Consider the following 15,131-nt stretch of genomic DNA (forward strand, 5'->3'; position numbering starts at 1 on the left):
ATTGTCTTGCATTAGGAGGAACCCAGGGCCAACCGAAAAGAATTTGCATAAACAATAAGATTCCCATCTCTCTCGCATGGAAAGTGCAACATTCATATGGGTACAAGATTGTTATAAAAAAAAAAAAAAAAAAAAAAAGACATCCCAGTAGATATACAAAAAAGGAGTATTTTGATATACACTGCCCAAAAAATAAAAGGATCACTCAAATAACACATCCTATATCTGAATGAAATATTCTAATTAAATACATTTGGCTAGGATTTTCTCCTTGTTCCTTCTAAAATAGTAAGGAAGAAGCCCTGAGACATGAAAAGCATACTAGTTCTGTTATCAACAATGTACTACTCATTGGGGAAATGTATAAACATTGCCATTTTGCAATCCAGTCTTATTCAATTCCAGCCTCCAACCTCTTATAGGGTACCTCTGTTTTCATGAAAACTTTTACATAGTCTTTCTGGGCAGTCTGTTCTATGACTGTACAGGGTTGGCCATAAGTATGGATACACCCAGATAAAATGGAAGTGGTTGCTGATTTCACCTTACCGTTTGTGGCATATTAGTACAAGGGAAGGGGGAAACATTTGAGGCTGGGTGACGCCCATGATGGCCATCTGCAAAGTTGCCATTTTGAATTCAACTTTACTTTTTTCAATGGGAAGGGGGTCATGTGATACATCAAACACATGGAGAATTGCACAAGAAAATTAATAGCGTCCTCATTTTTAACGTAGCTTTATTCATTATTGAGTTATTGACACATTTGTGACATGGAACAACAACAGTAACCCTCTAAATGATGTGCTCAAGGTGCCCCACATCCTGGATCTTCACGGAGTATACCATAGACTTCAAATGGCCCCAGAGATAGAAGTCCAAGGGTGTGAGATCTGGAGACATTGGGTGCAGGGCCGGCTCCAGGTTTTTATGGGCCCTTGGGCGACAGAGCCTCAGTGGGCCCCCTTGTAAAGGAGGTGGGGGAGTCGAGACACTGTGCGTTGCAGATGAAGTGAGTGACGTCATGCAGGAGTGTGGCGTCACCAACGCCATACCTCCCAATCTTTTAAAAAGTAGAAAGAGGGGCAAAATGCTGCAAATTTGGCTCCACCCACTTTTATGTTGATTCCACCCATTCTCATTCATTTATCATGTGCTCCCACACAGTATAATCCTCCTACAGTCACCCGTAAATTATATGCCCCCCCTCCATCTCTCCCCCCGTTTCATATACACCCTTCCTCTGCCCAGAGTTTCATGTCCCCCCCTCCATCTCTGTCCCCAGTTTCATCACGTTCTCTCCCTTCATCTGCCCACAGTTTAATGTCCCCCGTCTCTGCCCCAATGTCATGCTGTTCCCCCCTCCCCTTCATTTGCCCCCTCAGTTTCATTGGGTCCCCTCCATCTCTGTCCCCAGTGTCATGCCGTTCTCTCCCCACCCCCTTCATCTTCCCCAGTGTCATGCCGTTCCCCCCCTCCCCTCCCCTTCATTTGCCCCCCAGTTTCATGGGCCCCCTTCATTATGTTTCACCTTAATATGTAATACAAAACAAACACTTACACTCACCTTCCATCACTCACCTTCCATCACTCACCTTCCATCGTTCCCCCGACGCTCCTCTCTCTCACTCCAGTCACATATGCGATGCAGGATCTGTGACCTCAGCTCCTGCTTAGCTCCGGCCCGGCTTGCGTGTGTAAGCGTGATGTGATGACGTCATCGCGCCTACACACGCAAGCCGGGCCGGAGCTTTAAAGCAGGAGCTGAGGTCACAGCTCCTGCATCGCGTATGTAATTTCAGCTCATCGGCGGACGGACGCCGATGAGCTGAAATTGTGACAGGCAAGTGCCGGGGGGCCCCCAGAGGCTCTGTGGGCCCCGGCACTTGCCCGACTATGCCGTGAGCTGACGCCGGCCCTGATTGGGTGTATCCATATCTGGGTGTATCTATACTTATGGCCCACCCGCCCACATTTTAAATTTGTCTCTGAAGCTGTGGGCATATACAATAAGGAGCAGCCTGCCCCCTTCCCTATCCATTATAACCAGTTTGTTTACATGTAATTCTGCCAGGAGTAATTAACAAGTAGCTGAGAAAAGCACAAGTAACACTAGGAGCACCCCGAAATGCAAATATATGGCAGAACAAGCAGTCCATTCTACACCATTTTAGCTTCTACCATGTAGACATGACACAGGAATGGAACAGTCTATGAGCACTGTTACAAATAGTGCTTATGTCTCTGTGAAAAATATCTCATCTATAATCACACAAGTAGCCAGAAGTACATATAAGACTTTTCTTACATTGTATACAGTGTTTTACATTACCAGCAAAGTGAATGAGATTCTGGCTAATACCATCCACACATTGCAGAAAAAAAACACTGCAGAAACACTCATATTTTCCCTATCGATTTAATAATACTTCTCAGAAGGTCCAATGTGCCAGTATTAAAAATAAGACCAATTCTAATAAGTATATTGGGCTGTGGCATCCACACTTCAATCTGCCTTGATCCGCACCCCACTATGCCCACTTTACCAATGGTAGTAATGGATTTGTACAAATGACAAAAAATGCACAACTTTTTGCTAGTTCTGGCATACTTCGTTTGCCCTTTCCTGACAGTATAATATCTCTTATAAAAAGGAGTTTCTGTCTGTCTGTCCTCTAGGCACGACCAAACAACTGAACCGATCTTCACCAAATTTGCCACATACATTAGTTGACCGGGAAGGTTTTAGACTGGGGTTCAAGTCTCTCAGACGTACTGTTCCTGAGATACAGCATTCCCAAAACAATGATCTGCATTAGCCAATACAAACCTGCAAGTCTTTCACTCATATTCCAACGACCATACACGCGGTCACTCCACATGTGCACAGCATTACTCCAGGTGTATCCAGCATTGATATCCAACACTGATATCCTAACTAATGCTTGGTTCACACATCAGTATGCCATCCTTCCGTTTGAATTCAGTTTGACACTTTAAAACGGACTGATGCACATACTGATTGTATACTGACACAATTTTTATGCTGATACAGAGATCAGCATACACTATCACACATATCACACACTATCACACAGCTCAGCACGAAGTATCACACATCAGAGGATTAGATACACAGATCAACACACAGTATCACACATCATATGATTAGATACACAGCTCAGCACACAGTATCTCACATCAGGTGATCAGATACACAGGTCAGCACACATAGAGTATTAGATACACAGTTCAGTGCACAGTATCCCACATCAGATTATTAAAAACACAGATCAGGGGATTAGATACACAGCTCAGGACACACTATCACACAGCTCAGCACACAGTATTACACATCGGAGGATTAGATACACAGATCAACAAACAGTATCACACATCAGATAATTAGATACACAGCTCAGCACACAATATCCCACATCAGATGATTTAATATACAGGTCAGCACACAGTATCTGAAATCAGAGGATTAGATATACAAGTCAGCACACAGTAATCACATATCAGAGGATTAGATACACAGCTCGGCACACACTATGACACATAGGATGATTAGATACACAGCTCAGGACACAGTATCACACATCAAATGATGAGATGCACAGCTCAGCACACAGTATCACACATCGGGGGATTAGATACGCAACTCAGCACACAGTATTACACATCACATAATTAGATGCACAGCTCACCACACAGTATCACACATTAAAGGATTAGATAAACAACTCGGCACACACTATCACACATCAGATCTTTACTCAAGGTTTCCAGAACAACCCAGCCATTTTTCTTCACTGGTGTAGGTCAGCTTTAAAGGAAAAGGACACTGGTGATGACAATGTTACTCAAGGTCACCTACACACAGCTTTAATCCAGGTATCCATAATAACCCGTCACAGGTTTTTCACTGATATCCAAACTGAGATACGCATGATCACATGATGCTTATTGACACACACACAAATGACATATAAAATGCAAAATTGCAAAACTGGAAATTCTTATGGAGCTACTACACAAACAAAAAATTAAATATACCCATGCAAAACCGGGTCCTCCTGATAGTGTATTATATAATGGAGACCCAGTGGCATTGATTGCAGGCATTAACCTAACCAACGCTTCAGTCAATCATCCAAGGAGCCATTTTGAGATGGATCGTTGTTCTCGGAATGAGATCTGGGGGAGGTCATGACAGCCTGAAGCATACTCAAGGCTCCCAGGCTTGTCACTGTAGACGTTCTAGCAATAATTTTACCCTAGCAATTTTACAATATCAATTTTACCCTAGCAATATATTGTAAAGCATTAGCATTGCAGTGCATTGGTCACACCCTAGTAGGTGTAAACCCCCCCCAAAAAAATTATAGTAAATAATATTATAAAATTTAAGTTACCCCCCTTCCTTAGGACACATAAAAGCATAAACATATATAAATAAAGTAAAACAAATACACATTATGTGTCCCTGTGGCTGAAAATACCTGGTCTACAAATGTATAAAAATATTTCACCTGTACACTTTACACCTGTACACTAAGGCATTCACTGTAGTGAATGCCTTAGTGGGAAAAAAATCAAGAGCCAAAACCCAAGTTTTTACTGTTTTGCCTCCCATAAAAATTTGGATAAAAATATCAAAATAATATTAATTGCCCAAAGTGGTATAAATATAAAGTACATTTGACTCTGCAAAGAAAAAAAAAGCCTTATGAATCCCCATTCCCCATACATGGAAATACACACATGGGCAAAATTGTTGGTACCCATGGTTTAATGAAAGAAAAACCCACAATGGTTCCAGAAATAACTTGAATCTGACAAAAATAACAATAACCAAACTACATGTTGACAAGCCACAAAGCTTCTGGGAGAATGTCTTATGGACAGATGAGACAAAAATCAACCTTTTGGGCAAAGGAACCTCAGCTCTATGTTCACAGTCGGAAAAATGAAGCATAGCTTGAAAAGAACATTGTCCTTACTGCGAAACTTGGAGGAGGCTCTGTTATGTTCTGGGGCTTCTTTGCTGTATCTGTGCAGGGTACAATGAAATCTCAATACTGTTAAGGGATTCTAGAGAGAAATGTGCTGCCCAGTGTCAGAAATCTTGGTCTCAGTCGCAAGTTATAGGTCTTGCAACAGGATAATGACTTAAAACACATCTAAAAACACCCAAGAATGGCTAAGAGGAAAACATTGGACTATTCTGAAGTGACCTTCTATGAGACCTGACCTAAATCCTATTGAGCATCTTTGGAAGGAGCTGAAACATGGCATGTAGAAAAGGCACCCTTCAAACATTAGACAACTGGAGCAGTTTGCTCATGAGGAGTGGGCCAAAATACCTGTTGAGAGGTGCAGAAGTCTCATTGACAGTTACAGGAATCGTATGAGTGCAGTGATTGCCTCAAAAGGTTGTGCAACAAAATATTAAGTTAATGGTACCATCATTTCTGTCCAGGCCTGTTTCATGAGTTTTATTTTTTTTATATACTGTTGAAGCATGGTGGAAAAGCAATGTCTGACTTTCATTTGTTCAGTTTCATAGAATTTTTATCTATTATTACTTTTGTCAGATTCAAGTGATTTCTGTGACCATTGTGGGTTTTTCTTTCATTAAACGAGGGCGACCAACAATTCTGTCCACGTGTGTAAGTCAGTCCCCAAGTAGCAGCAACTTAAGACTCTGAATTCAGTCACGGATCATAACAGGAATACTCAAAAAATAAAAAAAACATAATACAAAAAAACTTGTTTGGAATATTCCACAGGTGAAAAAGTTTATTGGAAACAGGTAAGTATCATGATTGGGTATAAAGGTAGCATTCCTGAAAGGCTCAGTCGTTCACAAGCAAAGATGGGACAAGATGTGAACAATTGCAATAGTTACAATAGTAACTTAGCAAAACATAGCAAAACTCTATATACAGTTATATTGCAGTATATGGGACCTGCAATTAACAGATTTCAGGTTTAAGCCCCAGAGGGATAATAATAATAAAAATTTTTAAAAATATAAAGAAAAAATCCTTTCCCTAAAACACTTCTAAAAGTATTTAAGCACTGTGAAACACATACACATTAGGTATCCCTGTGTCTGAAAACGCCCAATCTGCAAATTTCTAAAAATATTTTTCTTGTACGGTGAACGCGGTTGCAGGAAAAAAAAAGTGTTGGAGTAGACTCTACAACCATGTCTGCCAATATTCAGGTAGTGGATCCACCGCTGAGAACTTGCAGAGGTTATTTGCAGTATTCTGGGTAAAGCTGGGTGTGCTCCTCAACAAGGGTTTTAGAGTCTTCTCATCTATACCAGAGATACTCTGTCCCAATGCCAAACATAATTGCTCTTCCTGGCTTACCTTCTTTAAGTATTTTTGGTAACATGTAGAAGGTACCCATTTAGGGATTGTGTTATTAGTTCCAACAGACTGTATGACAAAATTTTGACGCTATTGATGCTATCATATTCTGTATTATAATATATTATATAGTATTTTTATATAAGTTGTCCTGTGTATTGTTCTGTGGGGTCTTCCTTAAGTAGTGTGTAGTATTTCTTGTCTGAGAGTTGTTTGTGTACTTCTTGGATGTAATGAGATGTGTCCATAATCAATATAGCCCCTTCTTTATGAGCCGGATTAATGATGATATCCCTGTTAGATTTCAGTAATGTTATAGCTTTTCTTTCCTGTATGCTGAAATTATGTGCTACCTTGTGCTGTTAGCCAAGGATCTCCAATTTACGTTTTTTCTGAAACAATATAACAATCCAGAGTTTGATTGTGTCCAGGTTGTGTGGTCCCGTGTGTTCTCTTCTCTTTAATTGATGTGTCTTGCTTGATACCAACTTGTGATGTCAGATCTGTTTGTTCATAAAAAGATTCCTTCAGCCACAGTCTGTGGAAATATTCCTCCATGTCACTGCCAAACTGAGCCCTTTCAAGTGGTTTGGTGGAACAAAATGTAGGTCCTTTAGAACATTTATTTCACTTTGCTTCACTCATACTGAGATAGGTTTATAACACAGAATGGTATATCCAAATTGTTTTGTGGGATTTGCTTTCCATTTGGTACTTTTGAGAGCTCTTCTGTCCCTTAGTTTATTGAGTTTCTTTGTGTTAGTTTTTTGTGTTTTGTTTTTTTATGACATTCACTGTTTACTTTTTCGTTCAAGTAAGGATTAAGAGATAAAATAATCCTTTACTAGTCCCACGTGGGGAAATTTCTGTGTGTTAAAGCAGCATGATAATAGGATACAGGATAAAAACAAGTATTATATTACAGAAGGAGACATAAATAAGCTCAGAATTGCTGATATGAGAAAAATACTAGGAGTCATAGCAGCTAAAGAAAAAGAAGACTTCAAGATCATTTATCTCTCTTCACTTGGTCTGATGTAGATTATGTAGCCTGGCCGCGGTTGGGAGGAAGGACCTCCAATAGCACTCCTTGAAGTGAAGCAGTCGGTCACTGACAGTGCTGAGAAGTGCCATCAAGGTCTCATATATGGGGTGGGATTTATTTTCCAGCATGGAGCTCACCATGGCCAGTACCCTTCTGTCACCCACCACCTGTTTGTGTCCAAGGGGCTCCCCAAGACAGAGCTGGCCCTTCTAATCAGCCTGTTGAGTCTGTTTCTGTCCCTTGTTGATAAACTGCTCCCCTAGCAGGCCACACCAAAAAAAGATGGCTGAAGCAACCACATATTTGAAAAAGGCCCTAAGAAGTGCTCCCTGGACTCCAAAGGCCTTCAGCCTCTTGAGCAGGTAGAGTCTGCTGTGACCCTTTCTGTGCAGCGTATCTAGGTGATCAGCCCAGTCCAGTTTATTATTGAAGTCCACCACCATCTCCTTGATCTTCCCAGCATTAATCCTGAGGTGGTTCCACTGGTACTATTCTACAAAATCCCAGTTTAAGTCTCTGTACTTCCCGCCGTCACTGTCAGTGATGAGGCATACTATTGCAGAGTCGTCGGAGTAGTTTCATAAATGTACAGTGTGAAGAGGTAAGGGGTAAGAACTGTACTTTCTTGTGCCCCCGTACTACAGATCACAGTGTCTGATACACTGTCCCTGGCTCTCACATACTGAGGTCGGTTTGTGAAGTAGTCGAGGATCCAATTTTATAGGTGATGGTCCACTCCAACAAGGTCCAGCTTGTCCCTCAGTAGCCTTGAATGAATGGTGCCTTGAACGTACTGGAGAAATCAAAGAAAATTATTCTCACAGTGTTCCCTGGTTTCTACATGTGAGATAGAGCTCTGTGAAGGTGGATGATGGCATCATCCATCCCAATGCCTGACCAATAGGCAAACTGGAGGGGGTCCATTGCAGAACACACTAGAGGGCATAGATGTGTCAGGACCAGTCTCTCTAGGACTTTCATAAGGTGGGATATCAGTGCTACAGATCTGTAGCCGTAGAAGTCTGTTGGATTAGGTTTCTTTGAGACTGGTACCACACAAGATGTTTTCCACAGTTGCAGTACCACTCCCAACTTTACAATCATATTGTACTTATGCATAATAACATCACACAGCTGGTCTTCACACATTTTAAGAACTCTTGTACTTATCCCATCGGGTCCTCCGGTCTTGTCTGCTTTCCTCTTGATTTCGCTACACACTTGAGACTCAGTGAGGATCAGATTGTAGCCAGATGGCAATTGAGTGCTGCAAGTTGATGGGGTTGGGGCCCTGGTGTGTGAGGAAGGGGGGTGGGGGGTTGACTGACATGCTGGTGAGGACATAGTTGGAGTGGAGTTGAATCTGTTGACGCGTCAGTTTGTTAATGCATTTCCTGTCTCCTTCTATCTGGAGACCTGCCTTCTGCCTGTGGCCAGATATTGCCTTAAGACTATTGGACATTTTTCTGAACCTTCCTTGTTCCATCTGTAGTTCACTTTTGAAAAATACTCACTATATAAGACCCATATTTTTTTTTTTTTTACAAATTTGATATTTACTGTAATTTTTAGCATATGATATAAACACACATTGGAGAGTCTTGTTGCTCTGCTTCCACTTCAGATTCAATCTGACATCAGACTGCTTTCAGTCAACGATTTGGCTTTAAGAACAAGTGCTGTTGGAGAACCTGTCTTTTTAGAAAGTGCTATTCACTGGGTTCTTGTGTATTCAGCAGTATCTGCACATGCACACAGGTACATTTTATGAAGAGAGCACTGCTGAAGTAGAGATCACGTCTACATATGAGATCCAATAGACTTAATTGGCAATGAAACTGTAAGATGAAGATAGGGAAAATCCATGTTACAGCCGATTGTTTGAATGAAAGTCCTATATCTTCCTCCTGTAATGGCCACTTATATATACTTGCTTCAATTTTGCCCCCTCACCCCCTTCCCTTCTTTTCATATCCTCAAGTTACCATGTTATTAAAAATGGCAAAATACTAATAAATAAAAATAAAAAATAGAAAAGGCAATAATAAAAAAAAAGGCAAGAGGAAACAGAAAAAACAGGTTATACTGAAAAGAATAGTTAGGGTAGAGGATAAGGGATTAATGTCACAAGAACCAAAAATCTTACTTATATATGTATATGCCATGGTTGTTTAATTTATTTATTTTTTTCCTTTAGGTCACATTTCTTACAATGTTCCCTCCAATCATATTGATTTCAGTATTGAAAGATCCTCAACTCGAGGTAAGTTAGTTGTTCCTATAAAGACTTTTACAAATATTTGGATTAAGTAAATTACAAACATGTTTTTCAAGTTGGACAACACATCAAACTTGAACTACAATTGTGTGCGCCGCCTATTGACACAGACTATTGTACATATTACACAGAGTATCATGTGATGTGGGTCTGTAAAACTTAGTGGCTTAATGGCTATAAGAACTCACAAATGGGAACAGCAATACTACAACTAATTGACTGGTTTAACAATACAAGGCATGTTAAACACACTATACACTATACTATACACTATTCACTAGCAGCAATTTGGTGGAAACTCCTGCAATGATCAAAATGCCCAAAAGTGGTTTAAGAAAGATGAAGGCATTATACACTCACCGGCCACTTTATTAGGTACACCATGCTAGTAACGGGTTGGACCCCCTTTTGCCTTCAGAACTGCCTCAATTCTTCGTGGCATAGATTCAACAAGGTGCTGGAAGCATTCCTCAGAGATTTTGGTCCATATTGACATGATGGCATCACACAGTTGCTGCAGATTTGTCGGCTGCACATCCATGATGCGAATCTCCCGTTCCACCACATCCCAAAGATGCTCTATTGGATTGAGATCTGGTGACTGTGGAGGCCATTGGAGTACAGTGAACTCATTGTCATGTTCAAGAAACCAGTCTGAGATGATTCCAGCTTTATGACATGGCATTGCATTATCCTGCTGAAAGTAGCCATCAGATGTTGGGTACATTGTGGTCATAAAGGGATGGACATGGTCAGCAACAATACTCAGGTAGGCTTTGGCGTTGCAACGATGCTCAATTGGTACCAAGGGGCCCAAAGAGTGCCAAGAAAATATTCCCCACACCATGACACCACCACCACCAGCCTGAACCGTTGATACAAGGCAGGATGGATCCATGCTTTCATGTTGTTGACGCCAAATTCTGACCCTACCATCCGAATGTCGCAGCAGAAATCGAGACTCATCAGACCAGGCAACGTTTTTCCAATCTTCAATTGTCCAATTTCGATGAGCTTGTGCAAATTGTAGCCTCAGTTTCCTGTTCTTAGCTGAAAGGAGTGGCACCCGGTGTGGTCTTCTGCTGCTGTAGCCCATCTGCCTCAAAGTTCGACGTACTGTGTGGCGTTCAGAGATGCTCTTCTGGCTACCTTGGTTGTAACGGGTGGCTATTTGAGTCACTGTTGCCTTTCTATCAGCTCGAACCAGTCTGGCCATTCTCCTCTGACCTCTGGCATCAACAACGCATTTCCGCCCACAGAACTGCCGCTCACTGGATGTTTTTTCTTTTTCGGACCATTCTCTGTAAACCCTAGAGATGGTTGTGCGTGAAAATCCCAGTAGATCAGCAGTTTCTGAAATACTCAGACCAGCCCTTCTGGCACCAACAACCATGCCACGTTCAAAGGCACTCAAATCACCTTTCTTCCCCATACTGATGCTCGGTTTGAACTGCAGGAGATTGTCTTGACCATGTCTACATGCCTAAATGCACTGAGTTGCCGCCATGTGATTGGCTGATTAGAAATTAAGTGTTAACGAGCAGTTGGACAGGTGTACCTAATAAAGTGGCCGGTGAGTGTATAACTGTGTCATGCTGAGGAGCCCTCCTTACATACAGTATTTCTCTTTTTTAATGTCTTCCCTCATTGCTACTATGGGGCATTACCATAGTCAACTTTTTTGTGGAAGAGATCTTTAATACTGTTTAGGTTTCATAGTGATGAATATAACAAAGTAAATGTAAATTAGTGAGTTTTATTATTAAGGAATTATGAATATTTAGTTTGTGTCACCATATTCTGAGAGTTATATCACACTTAACCAGTTAAGGACCAAGCCTAAAAGTACCTTATGGACCAGAACTCATTTTTCAAAACTGACATGTGTCACTTTATATAGCAGTAACTTTGAGACTCTATAACTTACACAAGTGATTCTGAGATTGCTTTTTTTTTCGTGACACATTGTACTTCATGTTAGTGGTAAACAGTGATCAACATTTTTGAATTTATTTCTAAAAAAATTTATACATTTGATGGAAATTTTGAAGAAAAAAAAAATTGCAATTTTCAAAATGTGAAATGCTCTACTTTTCAGGCAAATAGTCATACCTCCCAAATATATGAATAAATATTATCTACAATATCTCTGCTTTATATTGGCATCATCTTTTAATTGTCCTTTAATATATTTTGCATGTTAGAAGGCTTTGAAGTGTAACAGGGATTTTTTAGATTTACAAGAAAATTTCCCAAATAAATTTTTTAGGGACAACTTCAGTTCTGAAGAGGATTATAAAAGCCTATATATTAGAAACCCCCATAAATCATCATTCTTTAGGACACTTGAATCAGTTGATGCTTTGATAAAGCATTAACTGATTCTTTATTATTACAAAAGTAGAGATGAGCGAGTACTATTTGAAACTGCCATTAGAATGAAAGGACGCAGCCGGCGCGCAGAGGGTAAAGAGGCCAGACCCCGGCACAGGCTGCATCCATTCATTCCTATGGGAGTGTGCTGTTTGAAATGGCAGTTTTGAATAGTATTCGCTCATCTCTATACAAGACACGAGACTGCTCACTTCCTCTTTCACTGGCAGGATCAACCAGGTACTGGGGGCACCAGACAGCCTGGGGTCACTGGCCACAACCCAGGCTGCATCTTACTGATACTGGCACCCCCCGATATCGCCGTGGGTGGTGCCAAGGGGCACAGAAACTTGTCAGAACCCCTTGGATCCCGCTGTCATGTTTGACGGTGGCATCTAAGGGGCTAAAACTCCCGTCAGCACTCAGCTCCGACCGGACGTTACCAAGGTGGGTGTTAGCTGTTAGTAATGGCTAACACCCGCTCCGATCCTTGTCAAGGGGGTCTCTGAAGACCGGCCGTATTTTTACAATAGGCCAGTCTTCAGAAACCAGGACCGCCAGCCATAAAATCAACCGGTTAATTTTCCCAGGATGACTTTACTTTTTCATTGGTACCAATTTGGGGTATATACGACTTTCTGCTCACTTTTTAATCTGTTTATTGAAAGGCAAAGTGTATAAAAATAAGCAATTATGGGATTATTTTTTGGGTTCATTTTTATTGCATTTTTCATAAGGTATTAGTGAAATGTTTATTGTAAGGGAATTGCTAGTTGTGCAATTCCCTAGCACTGCTGCTGGAACAATGGGAGCAGGGGGAGACAGTGAACCCTAAACATGACCCAACTGATGTCCCTACTTAATTGCCACACTGTCCTAATGACTGGAGCAACTGGGTGGCAAAACCCTTCCTAGAAATAAGTGCTACACAGAACAAGACAAACCAAACAGAAGAGGAGTCAGCAAGCCAAGGGTTTAACCCAAAACAGTGCAAAATCATATAATCCAAAAAAGTAGTCGTCACAAGGGAAGCCAAAGGTCAGAGGTCAGTAATACAATAGTAAGAGAAGCAGGAAGCTAGTGAGGACAAAGTCACAAGGCAGAGTCAAAATAGCCAGCAAACCTGTGTGGGCTGATGACTTGTATATAGGTAGCCCAGGACCTTCCCCAGAATGATTGGTAGACAGGTTGTCAATCATACAGGCAAGGCTAAGATTAACTATTTGATGAACAGAGGGAAACAAGGTACAGGAGATGGGTTTGGTGGAAATTCAATTACAGAGGAGTAGTAATAGAACAGTGTTCACAAAGAAAGAGCTACAGAAAAGTCTAAGCAAAGAATCAAATTGAACACGCCTCCTGTGCCACAGTGTGCGAACGGGTTTATTTTTTAAAGTTTTTATTGCTACAATTTTAGGAGACACAGAACATTTTGATCTCTTTTTATTCACTTTTTGGGAGGAGTTGTTGCCATTGATGAGCAATGTTGTCATTGCTTTTTGGCTTTCATCTGTACACAATTTCCCTTATGGCTTTAGTGACTTTTTAACTCTATTCAGGGTTCACTATGTATACTTTTTTTGAGAGGCAAGGTAACCAAATGTAAGCATTATTTTATGAGTTTTGTTTTTACATTGTTCACTATGTGGTAACAGTAACATTCTACATTTATTCAGTGGGTCAGTATGATTATACAGATACACAAATTTTCCAAGGGCATCCCCCAGATCGCTCACGTCCCTGACTGTATTTTTGAGGTCATAGGAAGGGGCAGAGGAGATTACCTAGTACGCAAGATGCTAAGCTTGATCCCACACAAAAGCAGATCTTTTGATCCAAATTTCCCCCTCTAAAGGACAAATTTTCTTGATCACTTGGAATATTAGATACCTAGGGTCTCCATCATGAACCATGAACCAAATATGTTTACTCAGGGAATGATCTTCTTGCCTCTGCAACATGGTTGATAATCTGTTGTTTAATTTCATGATTAGTTTTACCGATATAGTTCTTGGGACATGGCCAAGTGGCTATCAGTGGTGGAACTACTACCATATAAGCTGTATCGGCTGCTACGGGGCCCATGACCGCATCTCACAAGGTTCGTCAGGCAGTTTTGTTAGGACTGAACACTTCTGAAATAAAACAGTGGTCACAGGTTACACCAGCATCTCTATGCATCATGATGCCAGCACAACTAATGTGACCGCTGAGGCCCAATTACAGGCCTCAGCAACCTGTGACGTTGGTGCACATAAGAGGCAGGTAAAACTGTTATTATGTTTAATCACCTTCCCTGAGTCTCCGCTCATTATACTTTGGTCTAAAGAGACCCCAGAGTGTAGGAATAGTTTGTGAGTGGTGATCCCCAAATATTTCAGATTTGGCCAAACCCCCAATTTTTGCAATATTTGTAGAAAATACCATAAGGGCCACTGTGTGACATTATATTATGTGGAGGGGCCATAATAGGATCCTATACTGTGTAGAGGGGCTATATTTTGTGTTGACTCCGCCCACTCGTAAATTTTTCATGTGCCCACACACAGTATAATCCTCCTACAGTCACCCGTAAATTATATGCCCCCCTCTATCTCTCCCCCAGTTTCATATACACCCTTCATCTGCCCCCAGTTTCATGTCCCCCTTGCATCTCTGCCCCCAGTTTCATGTCCCCTCCATCTCTGCCCCCAGATTCATGTCCCTCCATCTCTGCCCCCAGATTCATGTCCCCTCCATCCCTGCCCCCAGATTCATGTCCCCTCCATCTCTTCCCCCAGATTCATGTCCCCCCTCCATCTCTGCCCCCAGATTCATGTCCCCTCCATCTCTGCCCCCAGATTCATGTCCCCCTCCATCTCTGCCCTCAGATTCATGTCCCCCATCTCTGCCCCCAAATTCATGTCCCCTCCATCTCTGCCCCCAGATTCATGTCCCCCATCTCTGCCCTCAGATTCATGTCCCCCATCTCTGCCCCCAGATTCATGTCCCTCCATCTCTGCCCCCAGATTCATGTCCCTTCCATCTCTGCCCCCAGATTTATGTCCCC

At 41.5% G+C, this 15,131-nt stretch overlaps 1 protein-coding gene across 1 annotated transcript in view; it reads left to right on the forward strand.

The window, feature by feature from the left end:
- The window catches only part of ADGRL3 (adhesion G protein-coupled receptor L3), an 877,296-nt gene that overhangs the window by 330,562 nt on the left and 531,603 nt on the right, over positions 1-15,131 (forward strand). The window contains exon 8 of the mRNA XM_075282777.1: positions 9,629-9,694. Within this exon, the coding sequence (XP_075138878.1) occupies positions 9,629-9,694 (66 nt within the window). The remainder of the gene's footprint in view (positions 1-9,628; positions 9,695-15,131) is intronic.

This window comes from Leptodactylus fuscus, chromosome 1 (genome assembly GCF_031893055.1).
Source record: "Leptodactylus fuscus isolate aLepFus1 chromosome 1, aLepFus1.hap2, whole genome shotgun sequence".
NCBI lineage: Eukaryota > Metazoa > Chordata > Amphibia > Anura > Leptodactylidae > Leptodactylus > Leptodactylus fuscus.